At 42.7% G+C, this 27232-nt stretch overlaps 1 protein-coding gene across 2 annotated transcripts in view; it reads right to left on the reverse strand.

The window, feature by feature from the left end:
• Window positions 1-24049, reverse strand: part of IQGAP2 (IQ motif containing GTPase activating protein 2) — a 264000-nt gene extending 239951 nt beyond the window's left edge. For both annotated transcript variants that reach the window (XM_075270512.1, XM_075270502.1), the window contains exon 1: window positions 23844-24049. In XM_075270512.1, the coding sequence (XP_075126613.1) occupies window positions 23844-23889 (46 nt within the window). In that variant the 5' untranslated portion in view covers window positions 23890-24049. The remainder of the gene's footprint in view (window positions 1-23843) is intronic.
• Between the last annotated feature and the right edge of the window lie 3183 nt (window positions 24050-27232).

A 27232-nucleotide genomic window follows, 5' to 3' on the forward strand; every position in this document is an offset into this window, starting at 1 on the left:
GGAGTCAATACGCACATCTGCACATAGTTACACATGCCGGAGGATTAGATATGCACATTTTAACACAATACCACATGCCAGACAATTAGATATGCAAGTCTGCACAGAGTTCCACACACCGCAGGATTAGATACGCGCCACTGCACACAATACCACACGCCGGAGGATTAGATACGTGCGTCTTCACACAGTTCCACACGCCAAAAGATTAGATACGTGCCTCTATACACAGTTCCAGATGCCACAGGATTAGATACGCGTGTCTGCGCACTGTTCCACACACCGGAGGATTAGATACGCACGTCTTTACACAATACCACACAATGGAGGATTAGATACAAGACACTGCACACAATACCATGCGGGGAGGGTTAGACACGCATCTGCACACAGTACCACACGCCAGAGGATCTGCACACAGATCCACATCCCAGAGGATTAGATACGCACGTCTGCACAAAGTTCCACATGCCAAAGGATTAGATACGTGCGTCTATACACAGTTACACATGCCGCAGCTTTAGATATGCACGTCTGCGCATAGTTCCACATGCCGGAGGTTTAGATACACACGTCATTACACAATACCAGAAGATTAGATATGCGCGTCTGCATACAGTACCACACGCTGGAGGATTAGATATGCAAGTAAGCACACAGTACCACACGCAGGAGGATTAAATACACGCGTCTGCACACAGTACCAAGTGCCAAAGGATTATAAACACATCTTCACACAAATCCACATGACAGAGGATTAGATATGCGTCACTGCACATAATACCACACGCTGGAGGATTGGATACTCGCCACTGCACACAATATCGCTCGCCAGAGGATTAGATATGCACCAATGCACACAACACACAGAGGAGGATTAGATACGCGCCACTGCACACAGTACCGCATGTCAGAGGATTAGATACGTGTCACTGTACACAGTACCACATGCTAGAGGATTATATACACACCACTTCATACAGTACCACATGCCAGTGGAATAGATACGTGCATCAGCACACAGTACCACACGCCAGAGGATTAGATATATGGCTCTGCACAGAGTACCACATACTAGAGTTTAACTCCAGGTTTCCATAGCAACCCAGCCAGTTTTCTTCACTACTTTATGTCAGCTTTAAAGGGGCAGGGCGCTGTGGATGACACGGTTACAGAAGATCACATACACACAGCTTTACTCCAGGTCTCCATAACAACTGATCGCAGGTTTTTCACTGATATCCGAAATGAGATACACATGATGCTTATGGACACACACAAATGATATACAAAATACACCAGTGCAAAACTGGACAATTCTTATGGGGCCACTACACAAACAAAAAATGAAATATACCCCTGCAAAGCCAGGTCCTCCTGCTAGTAATTATATATATATATATATATATATATATATATATATATATATATATATATATATATATAGTCCTATGAAAAAGTTTGGGCACCCCTATTAATCTTAATCATTTTTAGTTCTAAATATTTTGGTGTTTGCAGCAGCCATTTCAGTTTGATATATCTAATAACTGATGGACACAGTAATATTTCAGGATTGAAATGAGGTTTATTGTACTAACAGAAAATGCGCAATATGCATTAAACCAAAATTTGACCGGTGCAAAAGTATGGGCACCTCAACAGAAAAGTGACATTAATATTTAGTACATCCTCCTTTTGCAGAGATAACAGCCTCTAGTCGCTTCCTGTAGCTTTTAATCAGTTCCTGGATCCTGGATGAAGGGATTTTGGACCATTTCTTTCTACAAAACAATTCAAGTTCAGGTAAGTTTGATGGTCGCCGAACATGGACAGCCCGCCCTCAAATGATCTGAAAACAAAGATTGTTCAACATAGTTGTTCAGGGGAAGGATACAAAAAGTTGTCTCAGAGATTTAACCTGTCAGTTTCCACTGTGAGGAACATAGTAAGGAAATGGAAGACCACAGGGACAGTTCTTGTTAAGCCCAGAAGTGGCAGGCCAAGAAAAATATCATAAAGGCAGAGAAGAAGAATGGTGAGAACAGTCAAGGACAATCCACAGACCACCTCCAAAGAGCTGCAGCATCATCTTGCTGCAGATGGTGTCACTGTGCATCGGTAACAATACAGCGCACTTTGCACAAGGAGAAGCTGTATGGGAGAGTGATGAGAAAGAAGCCGTTTCTGCACGTACGCCACAAATAGAGTTGCCTGAGGTATGCAAAAGCACATTTGGAGAAGCCAACTTCATTTTGGAAACAAAGATTGAGTTGTTTGGTTATAAAAAAAAAGGCGTTATGCATGGCGTCCAAAAAGAAACAGCATTCCAAGAAAAACACTTGCTACCCACTGTAAAATTTGGTGGAGGTTCCATCATGCTTTGGGGCTGTGTAGCCAATGCCGGCACCGGGAATCTTGTTAAAGTTGAGGGTCGCATGGATTCCACTCAGTATCAGCAGATTCTTGAGAATAATGTTCAAGAATCAGTTGAAGTTATGCCGGGGATGGATATTTCAGCAAGACAATGATCCAAAACACCGCTCCAAATCCTCAGGCATTCATGCAGAGGAACAATTACAATGTTCTGGAATGGCCATCCCAGTCCCCAGACCTGAATATCATTGAACATCTGTGGGATGATTTGAAGCGGGCTGTCCATGCTCGGCGACCATCTAACTTAACTGAACTTGAATTGTTTGTCCAAAATACCTTCATCCAGGATCCAGGAACTGATTAAAAGCTACAGGAAGCGACTAGAGGCTGTTATCTCTGCAAAAGGAGGATCTACTAAATATTAATGTCACTTTTCTGTTGAGGTGCCCATACTTTTGCACCGGTCAAATTTTGGTTTAATGCATATTGCGCATTTTCTGTTAGTACAATAAACCTCATTTCAATCCTGAAATATTACTGTGTCCATCAGTTATTAGATATATCAAACTGAAATGGCTGTTGCAAACACCAAAATATTTAGAACTAAAAATGATTAAGATTAATAGGGGTGCTCAAACTTTTTCATAGGACTAATATATATATATATATATATATATATATATATATATATATATATATATATATATATATATATATATATACACACACACATAAAAAAAAACTTGGGTCTCTGCTGATGCCTCTACACATGGAGGAAATGTTGTGGTCAATGATTGGGCTGTGCAATAATCACTTGACTTTTTCAGTGATGTTTAGAGGGACAAGGAAGCGGAGACCAGCAGGGAAACCACACAGCATCTGAACAGGTTTACACACCAGATCACCTGCCTTTAGGATTAATTTTGCGTATACACAATAGATTTGACAGGCATCAGGTATGTCAGAAAACAACCCCAATCACTACTGTTACTTACAGGGAGACACACAGATAATTTGGTCACAGAATAATTGTCACACCAAAAAGCACTATATAATCCCAGCTACTTATTTCACCCATAGGCTACAGCAGGAGCTATCCATGTTATGTTAATGGCTTGTTGGTTATAAACTACACATTGTTTGCCAAACCATGTTTAATAAAGTTGTAGCCTTGCCCTTAGGTAAATAAACACAGTTTCATAAGGATCTGGGAAAGGATCAGTGAAGATGTATCGGTCTACTTATATCTACTATCAACAACGAAAAAGCATCTGGTCATACGAAAATGAAAAATAACTCAAGTATCAGAATTCTCATGAAGTCTACCTTTTAAGGGCTCGTTCACATCTGCGCCTGGGGTCTTCGCTTTCAGGTTTCCGGTTTCTGTTTCGAAACTGGGCAGGAAACGGAAACATGCAGGCATTTTTAAAATCCATTCAAATGAATGGGTTTGAAAAGTTTCCGGCCTTGAGCGCAGGTGAGCGTTTTGTGCACTCCGCGGCGAAACCGTTTATTTTTTTTTAACCGGACACAAAGTCGGGCATGCAGGACTTTGTGTCCGGTTTAAAAAAAACAGTTTCGCCGTGAAGAGCATAAAACGTTCACCAGTCAGAAACGGTTTGACAGGTTTCCGTCTTCTGTCTGCAGAAGACAGAAACCTGAGAACGGAGATCGGACGCTGGTGTGAACCCAGCATAAGTGGACAGAGTATTCGTCTTTTCAGTCCAAACGACAGAGACCCGAACACTAGTGAGAACATAGACCTGATTCAGATCATGCTTCTTACAGATGTTTAGCTCATCCATTTAGCAGACACAGAAAATGGACACAAAAATGGATGAAAAAAAAAAAAAAAAATGGATGGCCATTGACATACAAAAAGACTTTAACACAAAAATTTAGTATACCATACTTTTGTATGTGTACAATTTTTTTTTATTTTTTTCTCTTTTCCAACTGACATCTATGTAAATATTGGCCATCAGTTTGCTTTTTTTTTAGCATCCGATCTGAAATGGAGCATAAACTATGACACTAAAAACACTATTAAGGTTTTATAATGGCAGATATATGTTTGAGGTGACCTTAATAGACTCAATTCTCCTATTTTATTAGAGACCATACTCCATACCTCCCATCCATCCTGAATTCAGTGGGAAAGTCCCAGATTCCAGGTCATGTCCTGGTTGATGGGAGGTATGTCCTGGAGTCGAGGCAGATATGATAAATACAGTGGTGAAGCAGGAGCGGACAGCTCCTACCTCATCACTATGCCCCCTATGTACTCCAGGCTGTAGACACGATATGATGGCATCACTCACATCGCGCCAGTAGCTCCCGGGACAAGAGACTGCAGACTGTGCAACAGGGGAGTGAGGAGAGGTGAGTTTCAGTGAGGTTTTTCTGTCCGCTTGAAAAGTCGGACATCTTTACAAGCGGACAGTGAAGGACAGGCACAGAGTGCAAAAGAACGCACCCGATCACCATTTAAATAAATGAAAAGTGTCACGGACACAGCTAGTGTCCGCTCCTAATGTCCGTGCGAGATTTTGAACGGACACTAGGAGCGGACACTACCTGTCGGACACTGACGGTAGTGTGAACGCCCCCTAATAATACAGAAAGAACAGAAGTGCAGTCACACACATGAAAAAAAAAAAAAAATCTGTTAAAGTATATTACAATAGTTATTGGTCACAAATACTTCCAGAATATCAGAAGTTATCTGAAAGTTTAAGTATGGTTTAACCATACCAAATGTACAACTTAAAGGAATGGAAGTATTCAATAACACTATGTCCATGCCACCATCTGAACAGTTTCCCCCTCACCTTCTGTCTCTACCCCCCTTCCCTCATAGATTGTAAGCCCTCGCAGGCAGGGCCCTCTACCCCACCGTGCCAGTCGGTCACTGTTAGTATTATATCTACCTGTATATTTGGTGTACTGTATGTGAACCCTCAAATGTAAAGCACCATGGAATTAATGGTGCTATATAAATAAATAATAACCCTGAATCTGATCTTCATTGTCTTGTGGGTAAAACTTTCTCCTTGGCAGAAAGGAAAGAATGAACAGCAGATCCCGATCACTAACAACTAAAGTGCAGTTAAGTAGATGGCCTGGAATTGGGTGGAGGTTGTAAGAATCTGTAATCTACTGTCTGATAAGGATTATCTGGAGAGAGCAGACTATGTAGTATTCACCTGCTTCCTGCTGTGCGGTTACCATTTCCTGTGACCTTATCTCCATCTACAACATGCCTATCATATAGTAGACATAAACAAAAGTGGTCGCCCAGATAAAGTGAGAATCTGATGAAGATAATTCAATCACACTGAAAGTAGAAGTGTGGACTGAACTGGAGATGACCTCAGAAAATTGTGAATATGATCAAGGACGAAAATGAGCCAAACTGAGAAATACCGTAAGGCTACATTCACAGTGGTGCGGGGTGTCCAGAACAGATCCATCAAATTGCTGGATGAAAGAAAATTCTACAGCACTAACTTCTTTGTCCATGGATTTCTGATAGACCTCATGGATTATAAATCTATGAGGACCATCGAGAAGCCTTTTGTGGCCTTCATGGTCAGGATGTATTTTTGCTCTCCACCAGCATCTTCAAGAGCAATTTATTGGAGACCAAACCATGCACCACAGAGCATGAAAGGCCCCTGTGTAGTGTGTGCTCCAAGCCCAAATAAATTGCGCCATCATTTGAAGGTGCTGGCGGAGGTCTTTTTCTTGCGGAATATATACCTAGGTGGGGAGACTGGGTTTACGCCTTGCAACTTTGGGAAGATTGTATTGTACTTAGTTTTGCTGAAGCTGTGCTTTGACCCAGCTTTACAAAAAAAACCGGACTATTCCTGTTATTGTAGTCCTGCCAGGAACCAAAAGAACGTATACAAAGGCGCAAATGTGAGCACACCTTTACGTGGTATTGTTTCTTTATTCAATATATGAAAATAAAAAAAAAGGACCCATTAAAGGGGTTAACCAAAAGAAGGGTGGGTGGTGTTCCTTAGGGTAAAACCGAACCAAAACGGAATGATGGGGGGGGTAGAGGCACACAACCGAACACTTCTTCAAGGATTCTTCAACAGTTTATTACGAACAACGAGCTTTGGGCAGAGCCCTTTCTCAAGTGCAATACAAATTGAGTGGTGGTCTATCCTGATACATCGTGATAGACAAAACAGGAGCAATATTGTGTCACCCGACTCAGGGTTACAGGACAGAACCATACACATCCTTTCACCTCATGGAACTGCCATAAACTGCAGACTTTTATGGGTCAGTAATGAGTCCAGGATCTACACCTGGGCTGAGGCCTACTCCAGATCCACCCTGGACCACACATACATCAGAAACCTGGGGCTAATATATCTAGACTCCAGCACTCTGCCTGTCACCTTCTCACAATATATAAAAAGTTAATAAAATAATTCAGACACCATTAAAAGGCATTTTCCTGGATTTTTTTTTTTTTGATGGCCAATTGACTGGTGAGGGGCCACTATGCTCACTTGTCCACAGTATAGTTTATATCAGGCAAATTGAAGGCCCTTTAAACGAGAAATGACCAATGCTCTGGGCACAAATTTGCCTAAGATCACATCTGTGACCGGCGGACTGTTAGAATGGCGGTTACATACAGAGCCTGACAGACCCTACAGACTATAATGGGGTCTGTTGGGTTTCCATTGTTTTTAATCGGACACAAAAAAAAAAAAAAAACTGTGCTCGCAGGTTATTTATAACTTCCTATGGAATAACCTGTAACATCTGTCTGCAACACTTTCACTGGGAAAAAAAAGCCATTAAAAACACTTGTGTGAAGTCAACCTAGAAGGACCCCGACCATTATTCCATCCCCTCTGCTGCAGTTTCTCATGGGCAAACAGAAAAAAAAAGAAAGTTTGGTAAGAAAAACAAAAACTTTCACTACTTACTGCTAATCTCTAAATAGCCTGGGGCCAAGCTAACCCGCAGACTGAAGGAGAACTAGAAGTGCCATCACTTCCAGATAGGAACATGAAATACTGCTGGAATCTCTGCATTACTATTTCTTATTCCATGTTACACTCCAGTAGTGCACATAGGCAGGATAGATGTGGTTCATGTATCTGTAGCATTGGTAGGAGGCAGCTATTCCTGGAATAAGTTCACGTCATAAATCTCGTACCCAGTGACTATGCGGGCACTACCACCTACAGATACAGAGTCACAGATTCTGAATGGATCCTCTGCATCCTTCTCATATTCATGTAGCTTAAAGCTGGTTATACACATACACACACACACACACACACACACACACACACACACACACATCTCTATCTTGATCACGACACGTACACAGCCATGATCCTGGATTTAGAAAACTAGATTGATTTTGTGGGCAACTTGGACAACCTGGGATAGTACAATGCCGAATAGAGACACCCTCTCTTTTTTTAAAGGCATGGGAACTTATGAGAGACTGCATGTCTAAACAGTGGCATATGTGTGAAGGAGAGGAAATCCTCTTGCCAATTACATCTGTCATACATTGTGTGCATTGATCCCTACTGCACAGACCACTGTCTAACACAAGCCTGGCCCTGATGGTAAGTAAGAAGAGAACGCAGAGGAGTTTTTTTTTTTTTAAATGTAGATTTTGAGCCCCATATATGGGTCACAATGTACATTTTTTTCCCCTATCACTATGTCTTTGTAGAATGGGAGGAAATCCACGCAAACACGGGGAGAACATACAAACTCCTTGCAGATGTTGTTCCTGGCAGGATCCAAACCCAGGACTCCAGCGCTGCAAGGCTACAGTGCTAACCACTGAGTCACCATGTTGCCCCCGAGTGCAGAGGATTTTAAGTCTGAAAAAGATTTTTTTTTGGCGCACGATAAAGAATATCATAAGTAATGAGGAACGAATCGACAACACAAACTTTTGGGCTTCGTTTCAAACTAAATCACCCAAAATAGCGCCATTACTCTTATTCATTGAAAATCGGTCACTGACCTATTGGTCCAAACCAACCAATGACTCTATTCTGCGTACATCTAACATTGGCTGGTTACGCTCATGAGGTCTGGGAGGTTAACCTCAGTCATTGAAACTAAGCCAATGGCAGGTTTAGATCGGTCAATGAATGAAGGTCAGCGACTGAGAGTTACTAGTCGGACTGTTCTGCAAATGTGGTGTAAAACCAATGTTCAAAAATCCTAAAATAACTGTACCTTTACGGCAATTGCGGCACTTTCAACTTGGAGTGAACTTTGGGAGATTCGCCCATTTTTTAATAATAAGGTTGGTACAGAACGGCCACCATTTCCTGGCTTTGACATGGTCTAACACAGATAGTCTTTGTAGAGCAAACACTATGGCTGCTAGACATGAATATATCATCACCGGTAACTGTGGTCAGGCGAATCCCTAATATAGAGGAAGTGTTACAAAGTATAAGCACATATATTGTAGCACGACATTCAATAAAACCAAAGAACGCCTTCGTAGAAAAACAAGTATATTTATAGGGATTCTGGTGTCTCCTGTGGGACGATGTGTCTGTTCAAAGATTAAAACTATAGGATGGGGTCACATGTAGCACAGAGCAGGAAGCGGTAGGATACGCTTTACAGCGAAAATCTTCTCCCACAGTGTTTACATTTCCTGTTTCTAAGTGTATTGTGCATTATTGTCGGATCCCAAGGCGCGGAGGAGAGGGAGGGAACCTAAGACAGGGATCTGATAACAATACAGTCTGCAGAAGGAGCAGCATCTGTGGCTCTGTGCACCCAGTATGACTACATGACGGTCATTTCAAGTCCTTGTTATTAGTTAACCATTAACAATGTTCAAAGGACTGGTAGAGATAAGCACATTGCACTGCCAAAGCTTCTAAAGGCCAGGAAAAAACACTGTCTATCCCTTCTGCAGCTCAACAGGTAACATATGCATACTATCAACCTATTCAGGGCATTTCTTGAGATGTTCAAGGTTTCAATCTTTTTTTTTTTTTCACTATAAATATCCTCATCCAAAACTTGTGTCCATCTTCTGAACTTTAGAAACGAGAGCACTGGGAAAATACATCTTTATATCTCAACAGTCGGGCAGGAAATGCAACACGTGTGCAGTCACAAGCAGTCTGCGCAAAGATATACAGTATACGCCATGCTAAATTTATGGTAGAAATTTCCATGACCGTTCCATAAATCAGAAATCCATGCGTTTCCTGCAGAAAGAAAAACTCCACTGACATGTATGGATATTCAGGCACAGAGGTTTCTATAAGACGTTTGCTATGTAAAATAATATACATTTAGGCTGAAGCCGCACATTGCAGAAACACAGCTTTTTGTTGCAGATTTTTGAGAGTTTTTTGGTCCAAAGCCAACAAAGGCTACAAAAAGAAATGGGAAATATAAAATTAAGTTCTTATACTTCTACCTTCTGTCTAAAAAAAAATTCTGCAAAATCTGCAGCAAAAAAACCCCTCTCTCTCCACAACATGGGGCCTCAGCTTTAAAAATAGTTTTTTCCAGCCATTAGACCTACCCTGTAAACAGGTTACTGATATCATATGGCAGGGTGCCTTACACTCAGGACCTCTACTGATCAGCTGATATCAGAAGATTCTAGCTCTGGACCATGGTGCAGAGAGCCAAAATAAGATGGCTCCATACACTCTATAGTGGCAGTGCCAGGTTACAGCAGCTGCAGTATTTGAGAAAAGCCACTATAGAGTAGATATAAAGATAGGTCATCTGTATATAAAGGCTGCAAAATACTTAAGTGCCTATTAAATGACACAACTGGGGCCTTATCTCTAGCAGCGTCTTTTTACCTTAATCTTATTTAGATGGCCATATAAATATTATAGAAACGCCAGCCAAACCAAATTTTGGTAGGGATGGCTGATTATCTTATGAGTATTGGAGTCTTCTGGCTCTTCCCCGAGTAGATAATGTTGGTGGAAAAGGATAGTAAATGTTGAATCCCTTTTGTGAGGAGTGTACATTACCGGGTTACTAAGTGGCAAGTGTCCTGCAGATCTGGCCAGAGGAGGAATCCAGGAGAGGCCAAGGTATAGGAGGACTTATTGAACCCAAATTTTGATACACAGAGGTCTGTTTCCACACCGACTTTCTGACAATAGGATGCAGCCTTAAAGTTAGAAGGAGATGATAAAACTTTGGCACTTAGAGTCCTAGGAGAGGGGCCTCAGAGCAGACGTGTATGCAATGGCAACTCAGCGCCTGGCACATGGATGGCGGTGACCATGAAGGAGATAATAGCAGTGCAACAAGTACCACGCGGGGGAGAGAAGACTCCCCTGTCACAGGGCAGGTGGCTGAAGGACACAAGTCAGAGAGGTTAATGTTATCTTGTTTGTTCATTTAACCTTTTTGAAGAGTTTCATTGTACAGTACATCATCAGTAAACTACTTATCACTTCTAACTCTGTTATTACTGGGTCCATCACCTGCTTGGTACATTTTAACACTCAATCCTTTTGTTCTCCTTGGAGAAAAGCCACTGCCAGAGATGTCTGGCAGCAACTCACTCCACTCACCCCATTAAAAACCCAGACAAGCTCTGCTGAACCACATATGTGGGTATATCAGCTGAACGGGAGGACTAAATATTGGCCAAACAGGAGGTATTGACAGCGTATGGTCACATCCTTACAATCTACCTATATACATACATTCACACTCCAGACGCCAAACATGGTCCCCTGGCTGCTGCTTATCTTGCAGAGGACTGGACATATTGAAATTCAACATACTAGACATCTGGCATTGGGTATAATCTGAAGACCTCCAACCATATTAGATTGTTGGCCATCCTGGTAGAACTGAACCAGCCAAAGAAACACAAGGATTATATACAAACTCCATGTGAGGGTCACATTGGTGGAAGCACAGTGCTCCACGGCAAAAGTACCAGCAGCTGACAACCAAGGGTCTTCAATGTGAATTAAAGTCCCGATAGGTTTAAGCATACATAACAATAAGGCTGAGGCTACACGGTAACATCTGTCATCTTAACATTTATTGGACAAAAGCAGAATTTCTTACACCCATTTTGAGATGCATTGTGTGAATCTACTTTTACTTACATTTTCACATTTTTTTATGGATTTGGAGGGTTGGCATGTAGAAAGTTATTGATTTTCTTTCTTTACAGCAATGTACTTAGTTCATAATGAAGACAAAAGTCTTAAAGGTGGCTCGATGAGGGACAGCATGGACACCAAGATGACTAATCTACCAGGACATCTTCCTTCCCAGTGTTCTGTACTTGATATACAGCTCTGCCTTTTACACCCCTTGTCCATTGTGGAGGAACAGGAAGACCATCTGGGAAAGAACTTAGTTCTGGGGAAATGTGCCCTCCATGTGATGGATGGAGTTGTTCGGCTTTTCAGATTAATACATAATTCAGCAAGCACAATAAAACAGACCAGTAATAATCACAATGGACTTGGTGAAAGAAAATATCAGGGATAATGGAAATCAAAAGAAATGTGTATCCCAGAGTCAGCCAAAGGGGAATGGGACCCCGTGTCAAAAGGCCTCAAGCCCCTGGCCATACAAATTACATAGCTGTCAGCTACCATGTACATACACTCAGCCAAGTGTGGTCATCTGTCTTGAAGAGAAAGAAAGGCAAAGTCTTATTTAGCGGGACTGTGGAGTCAGAGTAGGAGTCAGGACCAATTCTGGGTGAAGTTGGATAAAAAGTTACCAACTGTGGCTTTAAAATACGATACAAGATTACTTTTAATTGTACAATTTGTAATCTTCCAGAACCAATTAGATATATAGTTTGTTACATATTTACTTTCATAGGAATTCAATCACTGGAATATGGAGGAATCTGGTGGTGGTAACATGGATAACCCATCGACTCTGACTTCATTTTATTTTCCCTGAAAACTAAAGGACTGGGCACATTAAAGTCCAACTGGCCGATCCCTCTCTCCTACCATACCTGCAGTTGTTGGAGAGTTGGGAGGCCAACATAAAAATTAGGATAGCCAGTCCTACTGAAATTTGGAAGTTTGTTGAGAAATTTGTTGGGTTATTTATCATGTATGGGCAGCTTTAGGGGGCATTCACACAGTCTCCGTGCGCGGATTCTGATGCCGAATTCGCGTCAGCATCCGCACAGAAATAAAGCCTCCCACTGACTTCAAGTCATTGGGAGGCTTTTTTTTTTTCCGTGCAGATTCCATGCCAAAATACTCCATGTGAATGCCCTCTTATGGTGATGAATGCCGCTACACCACTTCATCCAGGCCTGATGCATTTCTGCTGCCTCTCCCGACTTAATTCTGTTTGTTTGTCACTTGCTCTTTTACCTATACTGTACTGTACCTTGGCATCCATGAAGATTAAGGAGTCAATGTTACTGTAGCTGGGGTCCATGGGGCCCAATAATCAGCTGCAGGGGCTACCTCCATGCTTTATACACCCTAGCGGTGCACCTATTTGAATTCCAGGAGGGATACTATGTCTCATTAGAGAGAGACAGTACAGACACTTATTAGACCATAAGCATCTGCTAAGAATTCTGGATAAGGAATATGCAAATGAGACCTCATTGGTGGAAAAGAAGCTGCCCCTAGCGCCACCTCCTGGAAAGCAGCTCCCTATAGACAACAGTGATATTTGTAATTTTAATTTACAATCTTTTCCAAAGCCATTTAACCTATACATTCTGCTCAATGCACTTTCTGATATCACGTCAGTATGTGTCCGACCCTGAATTCACCTTTATAACTTACTCAAATGAATGGTAACTGGGTTAGCATTAAACATGTTCACACAGTCACACCCAACTATTTTATAGGAAAACTCCACAACTAGTGCAGAAGGTAAAGGAGGTCATAGGTCTTCATTACAAGCCTTGTGCTTACCGCCTGACAGTTACTATTGTATCAGGTTATTCTATAGCTACACTCAGGCTTAGGATTTTCTATGTATTGCCTACAGAATAAAACCCTTAGGGTAAGGCCGCCTCAGGTTCCGATCCAAAAGCCGGGTAACTGCAACTGAAAGCTGGTACACTGCACTGGCATCCAGCCGCACACTCCGCTCCGGATTAGGCCCAATGAATGGGCCTAGTCCGGAGGAGGGAGTGTCTTCAGGCCAAATCGCAAGGCGAAACGACCTGAAGAATGAGCACCTCACTGCTTTTTTTGGGAGCCGGCACAAGCGGCAGAGGAAGCTCCTGAGCGGCTCCCATTGATTTCAATGGGAGCCGTATTTTTGGTCAGGATTTTGAGGCAAATACGTTAAGATTTAACAACTTTTTACTTAGTGCTCAGAAAAAAAATTTAAATTAAAAAGCAAAACACTATTCCTGTCCTATTAATATAAAGTTCTGGCATTTGCCATTATAGAAATTGCTTTCTGACCACCATTCATACAATGCTAATGTAAGACCATTCATACATTGTCATTATCACTATATCTATACTCTGGGCTCAGGGAAAGAGAAAAAGCGCCTGCACTGTCCTGGGAACTGCCAACGAATACTCTTTTAATAGGATCCCACTAAATACATGTTTTATGTAAAGATTATATCTTTCTTTTTTGTTCTTCGCCACACAAGCTGACATATTGCAGAAATCATCATGTCTCTTCTAGGTTTCCATCAAATGTTCAGAAAAGTGTATAAACTGTAGATGAAAAGGGACGAGGAAGAAGTCCTAGGACCCTGGCACTGGACTACAGGGGATCATATGCTGTAAATTGCAGCCCTATTTATAGCCAGTCTTACATAGGTTTGACATACATATATAAAACTGAAATATTAAAAGTCAATTGCTTATTTATTTCTTATTTATGTATTTCTCTTACTTAATTCGGTATCAACATATTCCACAGCGCTTTACGGACATAGTCAAGCATTGTCCCATATCGGGCTTACAATTTACATTTTCTATCAGTAAGTCTTTAGAGTGTGAGAAGAAACCGGAGTACCCAGAGGAAACTCATGCAAGAATGAGGCGTATATGCAAACTCTTCGCCGATGTCGTCCATGCTGGATTTGAACCCAGGACTCCAGCGCTGCAAGGCTACAGAGCTAAAGAAGGTTTATATTTAATTAAATTAACGTTGTATGCCAAAGAATGTAGATGACCTAATTGTTGAGCCTAAGATCACAGGTAACACAGAGGCAGGCCATGTGGCTGCTATGAATAGAGGGGGGCGTTTAATCCCCTTGACTATTGGGTGCCTCACACCTGTTGCCCTTCATCATACCTACATTTTTAGCATAAAAGAGGGTGGAGAGATGGGTCAAGGATGCAATGTGTAGGGAAAGACCACAGTGTCATAGATGGTAAAACCAAGTCAACGTTACAAAGCAGTCACAGGCAAGCAATGCCCCATGTGACCTATGAGGCCAGTCAATGGCCTAAAGAATGGACCTTAGACTGCTGAGGCCTTCCTGGCATAAACCTTCAGGTGCTATGGGGCCAGACAGTGGTCACCGGAGCACCAGGGACAGGTGAGTCCACAATGCTCTATAACACAAACTGTCTTTTATTACCTTTCTAGCTTTTACCCGCGACTTCGTCTGCGGTGATTTGAGAATTGGGCGGACACAGACGTGTGAAACTGTAAAAGTGCTTTAAAAAGTTTGGTGGGATAGCAAATGTGATGTGTTATATTGTGTATGTAGTTATACAGACAATGTGATGGGTTATATTGTGATGTGAGTGAGTAGAGTGAGGGCTACTCCTGAGGTGACAGTAAGGAGTGTGCAGGCAGGTTGAGGCAGGAAATGCCAGGCAGTGTGTGTGAGTCTATAGCTGGGGCTAGGAGTCCTGCTTTTGTGAGTCTCCTGCTAGGAAGCCATGTTGTTTAGTGGCACCAAAGGTAGCCTGTGACTCAATCCTAAGGGAAAACTATGTTTGTGGAAAATTGCATGCAAATCCGTCCAGGCGTTTTAGCGTGATTGAGGAACAAACATCCAAACTCACAAACATCCAAACACACAAGATTACATAATATACAAGCAAGGCCATTCCTAGGTGGTTCCACAGTTTTTCCATGAGTCCATGCACCAAGTGTGGCATGGAGGGGGGGATGGGGGGCACAAGCATCTGGTGTCCAGGCTTCGATGGTCAACAGTATGAGGTGATGGGCCTTATGCAAACACGCAGGTCATACACCCCTAAAGATTGCCATACACATACATATTTCAGCCAACCATCTAATGTTTATAGGAATGTTCCAAATCTCCCATGACAGCAAGGGTCAGGGTAAAAAGGGTTGGACATGTTAGATACCAACATGTAATGTCCTTTGGTTGTTGAGAGATAGAATACATGTACAGTACTTTGCCTTATCCCTTGTACTCCGAGCCAAGTATGTATGTGTATGGGGAAGTCAAAAGAGATTCTCATCAGCGGACAGCTATTAAGGTGTATGGCCATCTTTAGGACAGTCCTATGCACAAGTAAGCAGGTTCAGTATTTCCGAAATTTGCTAAGAGACAAATTCAAAAATGGAAAGGTCAGAAAATCTGGCCTAGTCTGATTATCATGCCTTTATGGAATATGCCTGAGACATTAACACAAATCATAAGCGTAAAACAGTCTCCGAACACTAAAGGGATCCGCAAATTCACCATAAAAATCTGCCCATAAAGGAGAAATGTTGCTTTAATGTAGCCATTGACATCTGCTGTTTATATACTCCATACAGTTGTTAGGCTTTTCTGTTTTTCATGAGTCCCAGCAGATTATAGAGAAGACGGTGTAAATATTCTTCAGGCATGTTTACCTCATTATCCATCGCGGTAGATCAAGTGCTTTATGCATAATGATGAGAGGAGACGTGAACAGAAACCAGGTACGGGTTATCAGCCTCAGCCAGGACTCCTGGACTCATCGGCCATATATACGAGGCATTGCACACAACACATGGAGGATAAACCACTTACAGGTTAAAGTACATCTTCATCTAAAATGACTCTGGAGAAAACATGTAAATAGTGAATTTGTACAAATAGAGAGAGGACGCCATGGAAATAAATGCCATTACTGATCGGTTACTGAAAATAAAGGGGTTGTCCACAGAATACCCTACTTATTGGTTTCCATTAGCAAAGATGCCCTCTTAACCCTAGTGGAGGAGAGATTACAAGATTCTGGAGATTTAGCAGTTCCTACTCATGTGTGTGTCAATGCGTTCCTGGGGAAAACAGGGGTCTGGAATTTTGGCGCATTGCAGATATATTGTACAAACAGTGCACCAGTTCCTTTCTCATATTCCTCAATATAAGCCCAGATATCCTAACCGGGATGTGCCATGAAGGAGGCCAAAAATGTGCATCAAATTGGTACCTTTTCATTGCACCTCACAGCTCCTGCACCTCACTCGCCACGTTTTTAAAGGGATTCTACCATTAAAAACTTTTTTTTTTTTTCTAACACGTTGGAATAGTCTTAAGAAAGGCTATTCTTCTCCGACCTTTAGAGGTCTGCTTTGCCCCGATGTTCGGTTAAAAATCAGCTTTTCGTTGGTATGCAAATTAGTTCTCTCGCAGCACTGGGGCAGGCCCCAGCGCTAAAACAGCACTGGGGGCGTCCCCAATGCTGCAAGAGAACTCTCTCCAGTGCCGCCTCCATTTTGTCAGCAACAGCCTCTTCATCTTCTTCTTCTGGCACTGGGGGTCAAACTTGCGTGCCTGCGCAATCAGGCCGCAGGCAGAGCCGAGTGCACATGCTGGCGGCCATTTTTTTGTGGCTGGCTACGTGAGCATGCGCAGTACGCTCTGTACTCCATAGAACTACAGGAGCGTACTGCGCATGCTCACGTAAGCGGCCACAAAACAATGGCCGCCGGCATATGCATTCGGTTCTGCCTGTGACCCGATGCGCAGGCATACAAGTGTGATCCCCAGCGCCAGAAGAAGATGCTTGAAGAGGCCGTTGCTGACGAAGGTGGAGAGAGTTCTCTCGCAGCATTGGGGACACCCCCAGTGCTGTTTGAGCGCTGGGGCCCGCCCCCAGTACTGCGAGAGAACTAATTTGAATACCGCAGAAAACTGATTTTTAACCAAACGGCGGGGCGAAGAAGACATCTAAGGGTGGGAGAAGATTGGCCTTTCTTAAGACTATTCTGACGTGATAGGAAAAAAAAAAAACAAAGGTTTTTAATGGTAGAATCCCTTTAAGACTGTGGGCAGAGCAGGGTGGGAATCAAGGCAGGCCTTAAAATGCGTGAATAAATTGACAACTGGAAGTTACCATTTTCCTAGATAAAAGGCATATCTATACACAGTCTATACTAACACTCATTTGTTCACATGCTACTACTTTTCCAGGAGATATAATGGAAGGATTGTACAATTCGGAGATTTAGGAAAAAGAATTCCAAAGATGGTTATTTCCTAGGAAATACAAGTATTTACTAAATCAGAAATAACAGGAGAATTGATGTATTACAGCCACAAGTCCCACCTCAACCAAGAGTCTAATGACCAAACTACCAGCATCCCAGGGATCTAAGATGCCGTCTGTTGCATCAATAAAACTGACTTTATAATACGGCCAAATCATGGCCATGTCCGTTACACTTTTTGTGAAGATAACCTGCTTTTTCATTTTTAGCATGACACTTTGGTCACAGCAGATCAGTCAGCTAGTGACACCCAAACCACTTCCTGACAATCTTCTGTGTACGGCAGGAAAGAAACTACTTAACATGTAGCACTGAAGTCCTGCGAGCCCGCCTTATCCCCTGAATAAATAATCACAAGATCATAGTACAAGTGTACAAATCACATGCAGACACTGCTGGCTTCTGCTGCAAGGTTCGGCTTGTAGAATCGCTCTCCGGATACATATGTTTTCCCAGGAGAAGACTCTTGTAAATATCAAGCTTCAGTAAAAGAATCAGTTTCAGTCTCAGTACAGAATACATAGAATACCGAGTATGGCGGGTAATGAGACAAAGCAACATAAAAGTTTGTTTAGTTACAGAATTATCAAAATGGAACATGAGAATAAAAAGCAAATAAACACATATGGTAGAAGGTATACAGTTTCTACCAATATATTTCACTATCGCTGCATTGTGTATGGACTCTACTGGCGGAGGACACTGGAAAGTTATAGCTTTCAAAAGTATTTTTGGCCAACAGTAACATTCATGTCCTAAACAAAAAATGGCACCAATATCCCATCAAGCAGTCGTAACAAACTTCCGATGAAGACTGACTACTTGTCAAAACTTTCAACAAGGGAATATAGTTTTTCAGTAGACCCACTGGACACAGGAATGCTGAAAATTATGGGGAAGAAATGAACTTTACCAGAAACACAAACAATGCCAGGCTCCAAACTGGTAAAAGTTTATTTGCTTGGAAAGTCCTGCACAGACACTGACGATTTACCCTATTTATCCTTAGGATAGGTCATCAAGATCAGACTAGCGTGGCGACTTATGCAGCACTATTTTTCCCCAAAAAAAAACTATGGCTTTGGCATCTGAAACGACAAATTTTTAGAGCGAAAAAAAAAAAAAAAAAAGTAATACTCTCAGTGATGTAACTAAAGTCTTGTGGGCCCCTGTGCAATCTTTTGCCGGGGCCCTCTACCTCATCCCTATAGGGAATTCTTGATAGTGATGGTTACGGGTGCTAAGGATTTTAATCATCCTTAGTGTGGTTAGGGGAATCTGTGGGTCTCCTTGGCTTATGGGCCAAATGGATGCTGCCATACCAATACTGATGCCAGCGCTTATGGCCCCCCTAATGGTTTCTGGGCCTCAATACTACTGCACCCTCTGCACCTCCTCAAGCTATGGCTCTGCATACTGTCTTATCCCTGGGACTCCACTGTACAGTTCTGGTTCCCTTTCCCTCCATTGTCGGGATGGAATCAGAGTGGCTCACATGACCTTTGAGACCAATCAGTGGCTGCTGGTAAGGAACAAGTGACGTATATCAGTGATGTCACCAGTCCTTATCCAGGGACATCTGAGGTTATCAGTCGTGTTACCCTCTCCACTCCTGACCAGACGTCCCAGCACAGGAGGACACTGTGTGAAAAAGCGCCCAGGGATAGGAGAATTTGACATCCACTTCTACCTCCCCTGAGTCTCCTACAATACATGGACAACCTTTTAGGTTGACCATACACAGGTTAATGTGGGAAAGAAACATGGATTTTGATCAAGTGTCTAATACGTATGGAGGCCTATAATGGCACATAATGAAGATGTTAAGAACTGGCCTGTTGAAGATCAACATGCCCAATCATTCTGTTCACAGGGGTGATAAGTCAACACCAGATCTGTCCAACAACGGCTTATTCTCTCCATTCAGAACATACATATGGATAAGGATGCCAGGATAAATATCTCATGTCCAACCTATATTTTGCACAGGACATTGTTGCATTTCCACTTAAATAAGAGGTTACAGAATCTACTTGTAGCATGACAATGCTGAACATGGAAAGAAGTGTCAAGAACCTTTTCAAGGACATAAGTAGAAGAATGCCAGCAGTAAGGAGTGTATAGCATATTAAACCTATGTTCTCAAGATCAATACTTCTCAGAACACGGGAATGTTACAGTGCAGTTTCCATTAGTACTAGGTCTTATCTACAAAGTGCCATTTCATTCAGCCAGGGATATCACTTACTGTAAACCACAGCATAAAGAAGAGGAGCGGATATACAAAGCATTGGGCATTTTACATTGTACTATAGTCTTCATGAACACCTTAAAGCGCATAGTACAGACTACTAAGAGCAACTATCACATATGCAAGTTACACTACCCACCAAAGAATGGCAGTAGTCCACCACAAAACCTGGCACGTTAGACAGAATTCACACTAGTGCAAACAAAACGTGGAGCAGTTGCCCAGAGCAAACAGTTTTTACCTTTCATCTTCCAAAGGATCTTTGATAAGTGTGTGTTGGAACCTGTTTGGTTGTCATGGGCAACTTATCTATCATAATACATTTTCTTAAAGGAGATGTCCACTTTGTGCAATCCTATTCTACTCAAACAGTTTAAAAAATAAGGTAATCCCACTATATCTGTTGCTGGGCCAGAAGCCAACTATATTCTGGAGAAGAACCTGGCAGCACAAATTCAATTGTATTACTTACTCAGGCTAGGTTCACACTAGCGCCGGGCTCACATTCATTCTTGTCCACCAGGGAACCCCAACAATAGAGGGCCCATCTGCTTAAACAGCGATAACACTTGGACACCATTGGACCCCATAGACTATAAGGGGGGGGGGGGGCACTGGATTTCCGCTGCTTTTATACTGAAACCGGCAGAAAGACTTTCCTTTACGCCGACTTTCGGTGGAGTTTCCTAAGGAGACAGATATAACCTAGCCTTACGTAGTGTCAACATATTCTGCAGCGATTTACAGATATTGTCAATACTATCCCAAGTAGGGATCACAATCTACATTCCCTATCAGTATTTGGTGTGTGGGAGGAGACTGGAGTACACAGAGGAAACCTGGGCAAATATGCATAGAAACATACAAAGTCCTTGCAGATGTTGTCCATGGCTGGAGATGAACACAGATTAGGAGATAAATGTCAGATCTCTCAGATACGAGTGCCGGGTCCCCCAACAATCAGGAGAGTAGGGGCCTGAAAGTCCCTATGTGAATAAAGTGCCAGTGGACTTGTGTGACCAGTACGCTGTTCATTTCTATTGGGCTGCCAGAGATTACAGTTCCAGAAGTACTGATCATACAATGCATGTTCGTTTCATTCACATGAAGAAGGTATGGAGGATTTTGGGGCCCCCAATTCTTCTGATTGCTGAGGTTACTAGCAGTCACACCCCATCAATCTGGTACTTATGGTGCAAGAACTGTACCTTGTGGTGCCCCCGTACTACAGATCACAGTGTCAGACACACAGTCCTGGGCTCTCACATACTGAGGGCGGTTTGTCAGGTAGTCTAGGATCCAGTTGGACAGGTGCTGGTCCACTCCACCAAGGTTCAGCTTCTCCCTCAGTAGCCCTGGCTGATTGGTGTTGAACGCACTGGAGAAATCAAAGAACATTATTCTCACAGTGTTCCCGGGTTTCTCCAGGTGAGAGAGAGCTCTATGAAGAAGGTGGATGATGGCGTCATCTACCCCAATGCCCGGGCGATAGGCAAACTGGAGGGGGTCCAGAGCGGAGCTCACTAGGGGGCGTAGGTGTGTCAGGAATATGAGTTATCTAGGGTTGTGCATATTGGTAGAGATTTACAAGGCCCCCCAATATGTCCAAACTATAGATATATACAACCTTTGTCTTGCTGGGATTTGCCAACATTTCCATTGCCTCCTGTGACTATCCAGAGAATGAATGTACCACGGATCCTTAAACATTTTGCCTTGCACCACAGAACTCCGGACCACCTACTGGGCAGGGAACAGCATCATAGTCCTAGTCACTAGAATGGATGGGTTTCAAAGCTGACTGCCGGCTAGCCATCCCCTATACAGTTTCCCGGGGTTTACGATGGAAAGCGGAGGTAGTGTGAACGCTCCCTTAGTCTGTGTTCATATCTCCTTGAGGTTTTTTGTTCTACAATAATATAAGAAACCCCAATATGGATGGAACCATCATATGATAAAAATGGATCCCCATGGACTGTATAGATAATGGGGTCTGTATCTGTTATGGAAACTATTATTTTGCTGGATGAAATCCTACATGCCGGACTTTTATCATCTCCAGTGTTTGATGCAAGACAGGCTCCTAACAATCTCCAACACAGATGTGCACATCCCCTTAGCTGTCGGTAATATATCTATCTATATACAGACATAGAATACATTCACAGGTAACAGCAAGCACAGCAATTGCCTACTCATATACAAGCAGGGGGAGGGAACATGTCTGACCAAAGTGCACGAAAGCCGGTGCCAGTCAGAATGAAACTCTATGCTCTCTGAAGTCAGTCAATCTGCAATGTGATCGCTCTTAATCATCTTGTCTGTACTACACCAATCTCAAAGCGAGACAACAGATAACAGTCTTATAAAAGATCCGGATACGATAAGGAAGGATCTAGAAATAACCAATTCAATGAAAATGTAGAGGCAGCAAACATGCCCTTGAGCTGTCCTCTTCTGTGACTGCAAAATACCTATTACTATTATACTAGTAGAGTGTAGAAAGTGACAAGCAATACAATGTCCAAAGAGGTGGTCACCAAACTTTCTCAATCTCCTGCATGAAACTATTCATACTGGAGCAGGGGTTGCAATGTTACACAATTTGCTATTGGAAAGCTGGACGACCACCCCCTGCCGCAGCTGCTGACCCTAATAGTTGTCACATCAGGAAGAAAAAGATTTTTACTAAATTTATCAGCAGGACAAGTCAATGCTTAATAGTGATTTTTTGATTTTGTGGAGAAAAAAGTTCTTTGACCACTCACACAACAGAGAACACACTGCGAGGATTGATCCATTTTCAGACAATCAAAAGGGTGCTGAAGTAAGGTCCCACCCCAATGGCCGACAATGAATGGACTTTGCACACCTTGAAAATAAACTTTATTCAGTGTGTGACAATCAATGGGGGACGTTTTGTTCACAAGACCTTCGCCAGGCACAATTGTTGCTTGGCGTATTGGCGCTATGGGAATGCGACAATCTCTTGCAGCTTCGCCGCGCTTCCATAACTCCAAGTCTCCAGGCGGCAGCCATGTCTGATAAAGGTTGTGTGATCCATTTTCAGATCCCAATGAATCGCATTGACTAAGTACAGTGATCGGTTTAATCTGGAGGGCCAGACATTTTTATGGTAAGCATAGGCTGTACTAGTCTAGCTGTCAAAAATACCAGAACCTCTGACACAAAGGATACAATGCTAGTGTGAACAGCGCCTAAGACACTAGTGAACTCCTTAGTCAATATGTCTTGGATTCTAAATCAGGTAATACAAAAACCAAACACCACACTGAGATTAGAAAGTCTTCCAAACTTCTGACCCCACAAGACTTGCCCCATAATGAAAGCATGAAATCCAGTTACATTCCTGCAGTAGTGCAGGTGATAGGATCAGTAACGTTCGGCTTTCAGCCCATTCAGAAAGTAAAATAACTTTTTGCATAATAAACATTCATTGCAACATTGTAACAGAGCAGGTAACAATGTAACACCTGGCATAGCTGATACAATACAGCCCCATAGAGCGGATACATCAACAGCTTCACACATGGCTGAAAAGAGCTGCTCAACTCTGCACATCCCTCCAAAAAACTTACTGCTCCACTGAGAGAACATAATAGCACCCTGAGACTGAATGAGACTATAAAGCAACAGGTGAGGCGCAAAGAATCCCAACACATGCAAGCTGATGATGTGGAGTCTGGGGTCTGTGCAGGACATGTGCCCCCCAGCCCTGCCCTCTACTGCAGGTGAGAAGGGTAAAAGCATTGCATGCACTTACAGCCATATCTGGGTCTGAGCAGGGGTGAGCTCTCCTCATGGTGCATCCTGCTAGCAGCTGCTACACCTTTCACTTCTCCCCCTTGGAAAGCTGATTCAATCCAGTGAAGGCGAGTGGATGTGAGGGGTAGAGGGTCCCAGGATCCTGCACTCAGGTCCCTTTTTGTCCTGCCTGTTGCTTTCAGGCTGTGTAACAGTGTGTGAGATCTCTCCTCCTCCTTCTCCCCTGTGCTGCAGCCTGCTCCCTCCTCCTCCTCCTCTCTCCTTTCTATAGACTTTCCCTTGTGCTGAGTGCATTGTGTTGTGAGCAGCAGTAACCTATCAGCGCCACCTACTAGATCTTTCTTATCACAGAAAAAGTCTGAATTACAAGTGATAACTGAGCATGGAGTTTTATACTTGGAAATCACATTTTGCAGGATAAATGCAGAATACAATTTCCTGAGTGAATGATTTTCTATTTATTTTTACTTCTAGATCTGTAAATGATTTCTATATTGAGCTATTATGTATTACATTATATATGTGTTTATTGTGTGCGTATATATATTCACCTGGAGATGTTTCTATGGGAACCCGTGCAATGGTTACATACTGTTCTTCTATGGTTTCCCTCATTTAAAAAATACTGCGACCAACCATAAGGTTATGGCTACACAGCATGAAGTGTCACTCGACAAAAAGGAACACCACTAAGGGGGTATTCATCTTTGTGCGCCCTGTGTCATTCCGCCATGTTTCCGTCCTAAGCCCAGAGAAATTACATAGGATACAGCTTCCTGGTAGTCCATTTTTACACCGGTGTCCGTATGCAGCCTCTCTGCGTTTTTTCAGCTGGACACAAAGTCCTGCATGTCCGAATTTGTGTCCGTGCAAAAAAAAAATTGTTTTTTCTGCGGAGAGGCCGCATATGGACACCAAAGGTTTGCTTTTAAAATCCATTCAAATGAATGAGTTTTAAAACGGACCACCGGGAAGCCATCTCCTATGAAGTTTCTCTGGGGATTGACACCTAAGGCCTTATTCACACCATAGTGATGTTTTTGACAGATCTAAACATCCATTTTTCAGGTCTGTCTTGCACTCGAGGGGCACCCATTTTCACACATCTCCCATACATTTGGTGCTAGATTCACACTAGCATTTGGGGTCCACTTGTGGTCCTGAAAAACGGAAACTCAATCCACTTACAAAGTGGTTACCCCTGAAAACCCACCTGATTTATGCCCACAAATTTGGGCGGAATGGGGAGTGGAATCCGCAAACGGAGACTGAGCACTAGTGTGAACCTGAGTATAACAGGTATGTGAATAATCCCCATTCAAATGAATGCTACTGTCTGATGTCTGTGAAATAAACAGATGACACACAGCACATGTGAATGCAGCCTAAAAGAGATACAATACGTGTCCATTTTTTATGACGATTTTTCATCTATTTCATTCAGTTTTTGTTCCCTGAGTGTCATCCGTTTTGCATTAGTTTTTAATTATCAGTGAAAAACACGGGTGAATTTCATTGGTATTTTTCCCCAATCCACTGAGCCTTTTTTTTTTTTTTTTTTTTTTTTTTTTAAATGTAGATTGTGCGCCCCATATAGCCCCATCTTTCCCTATCAGTATGTCTTTGGAGTATGGGAGGAAATCCATGCAAACACAGGGAGAACACGCAAACTCTTTGCAGATGTTGTCCTTGGTGGGATTCGAACCCAGGACTCCAGCACTGCAGACTAACCACTGAGCCACCATGTTGCTCCCCCCCTCCCCCCTGAGCCATTTTCATTGGTGAATAGGGGTGGTGTGACGTACTTTTTTTAATGGACATAACGCGGTAGCATTAAATTCAATGTCTTACTCACTTCACCGTTATTTTGATGATCTGTTATAATAGACTGTCATAATATAGGTCATGTTCTATCTTTACCTTCCATATACTGAAATGTATGAGGGATACGTGAAACCGGACACCCCTCAGGTGAAAACCGGCTGTGAAAAATGTACATTTTTAAGGCTGTTTTGCACCTCATTCATGAATGTAGGTCTAGGCTAGGGCTAAAAGTTGACTTTGGGCATAGTTCACCATGTCACCCAGACTCCATCACCAATGTACGTGAATGAATTTACAATGCAACCCCAAGAATGCTGTGACTGAGACTTCTAGTCACGAAAGGATCAAGCACCGCTGGATTTTCTTACCATCTAAGACTAGGATTCAAAGTCGCATATCCTTGAGGTCACAAATTTTTAACTTCATTCATTTATATTGGTGAAGGAGTCACAGAGCGACAAGGCAATGTTTGTGCAGCTGAGTAGGCCAAGTCTAAGGTTAAGGCCCCATCTAGCGAGCCACAGCCAAAAAGCGAAATGCAGAAAAAACCCAGCAGAAACGCATCACTGTCCCTTTCATGATATCGCATGTTGGATACATTGACCTTGGATACATTGACCTTCTTGTTGCTCAACTTTGGTGTGACTTTTTGTCATGTGGCACATGTTACTGTGTAGCTCTAGTCCCATGGTAGCGAACCTATGACGTGTGCCAGAGGGTGCACTCAGAGCCCTCTCTGTGGCCAATCTCACCACCACTCCAGTCAGGCTCCTGGATCACTCACAAATAGGCAAGCGAGCTTCTTCGAGATGTTCGAAATGCACATACAGCTGAAACTGTCAATGTAGACCGTGGGTCCATGGCTTACACTGACAGAGGATTGTATTTCTTCCCCGATGCAGGCACGATGATGTCATTCATCATTCCTACTTTGCAGTGGAAAGCAGTCACCCGGCTGCTCTGGGTGGGAGTGAAGGTAAGTACAGGAGCATGTTATACTGTGTGGGGGTCACTGTGGAGTATATTACACTGTGTGGTGGACACTGTGGAGCACATTATACTGTGTGGGGGCCACTGTGGAGTATATTACACTGTGTGGTGGACACTGTGGAGCACATTACACTGTGTGGGGGCCACTGTGGAGTATATTACACTGTGTGTTGGACAATGTGGAGCACATTATACTGTGTGGGGACCACTGTGGAGGGCATTGTACTGTCTGGGGGCCACTGTGGAGCAGACTGTACTTTGTGGGGGCCACTCCAGGGCAGATTGTAATGTGTGGGGTCCCTTCACTATTTATATCACACAGTATTTGTTTCATAGCAGACGTGATATTAGTACAGGCTGTGATAACATTGCACAGTCACTGTGCTATGTAAATAGTGAACATTAATTGTTCAAAAGTACAAAATGTAAACTATTACCTTACAGTTCAAAGTTGTTTGTATTATTGAAAGCTCTGTAAAGTGCCATTCACACAACCATATTTTGCAGGTCTGCAATTGTGGATCTGCACATTATTAACCCCTTTCAGCCGCAGGCATTTTTCAATTTTCGTTT

This window comes from Leptodactylus fuscus, chromosome 1 (genome assembly GCF_031893055.1).
Source record: "Leptodactylus fuscus isolate aLepFus1 chromosome 1, aLepFus1.hap2, whole genome shotgun sequence".
In the NCBI taxonomy this organism is placed as follows: domain Eukaryota; kingdom Metazoa; phylum Chordata; class Amphibia; order Anura; family Leptodactylidae; genus Leptodactylus; species Leptodactylus fuscus.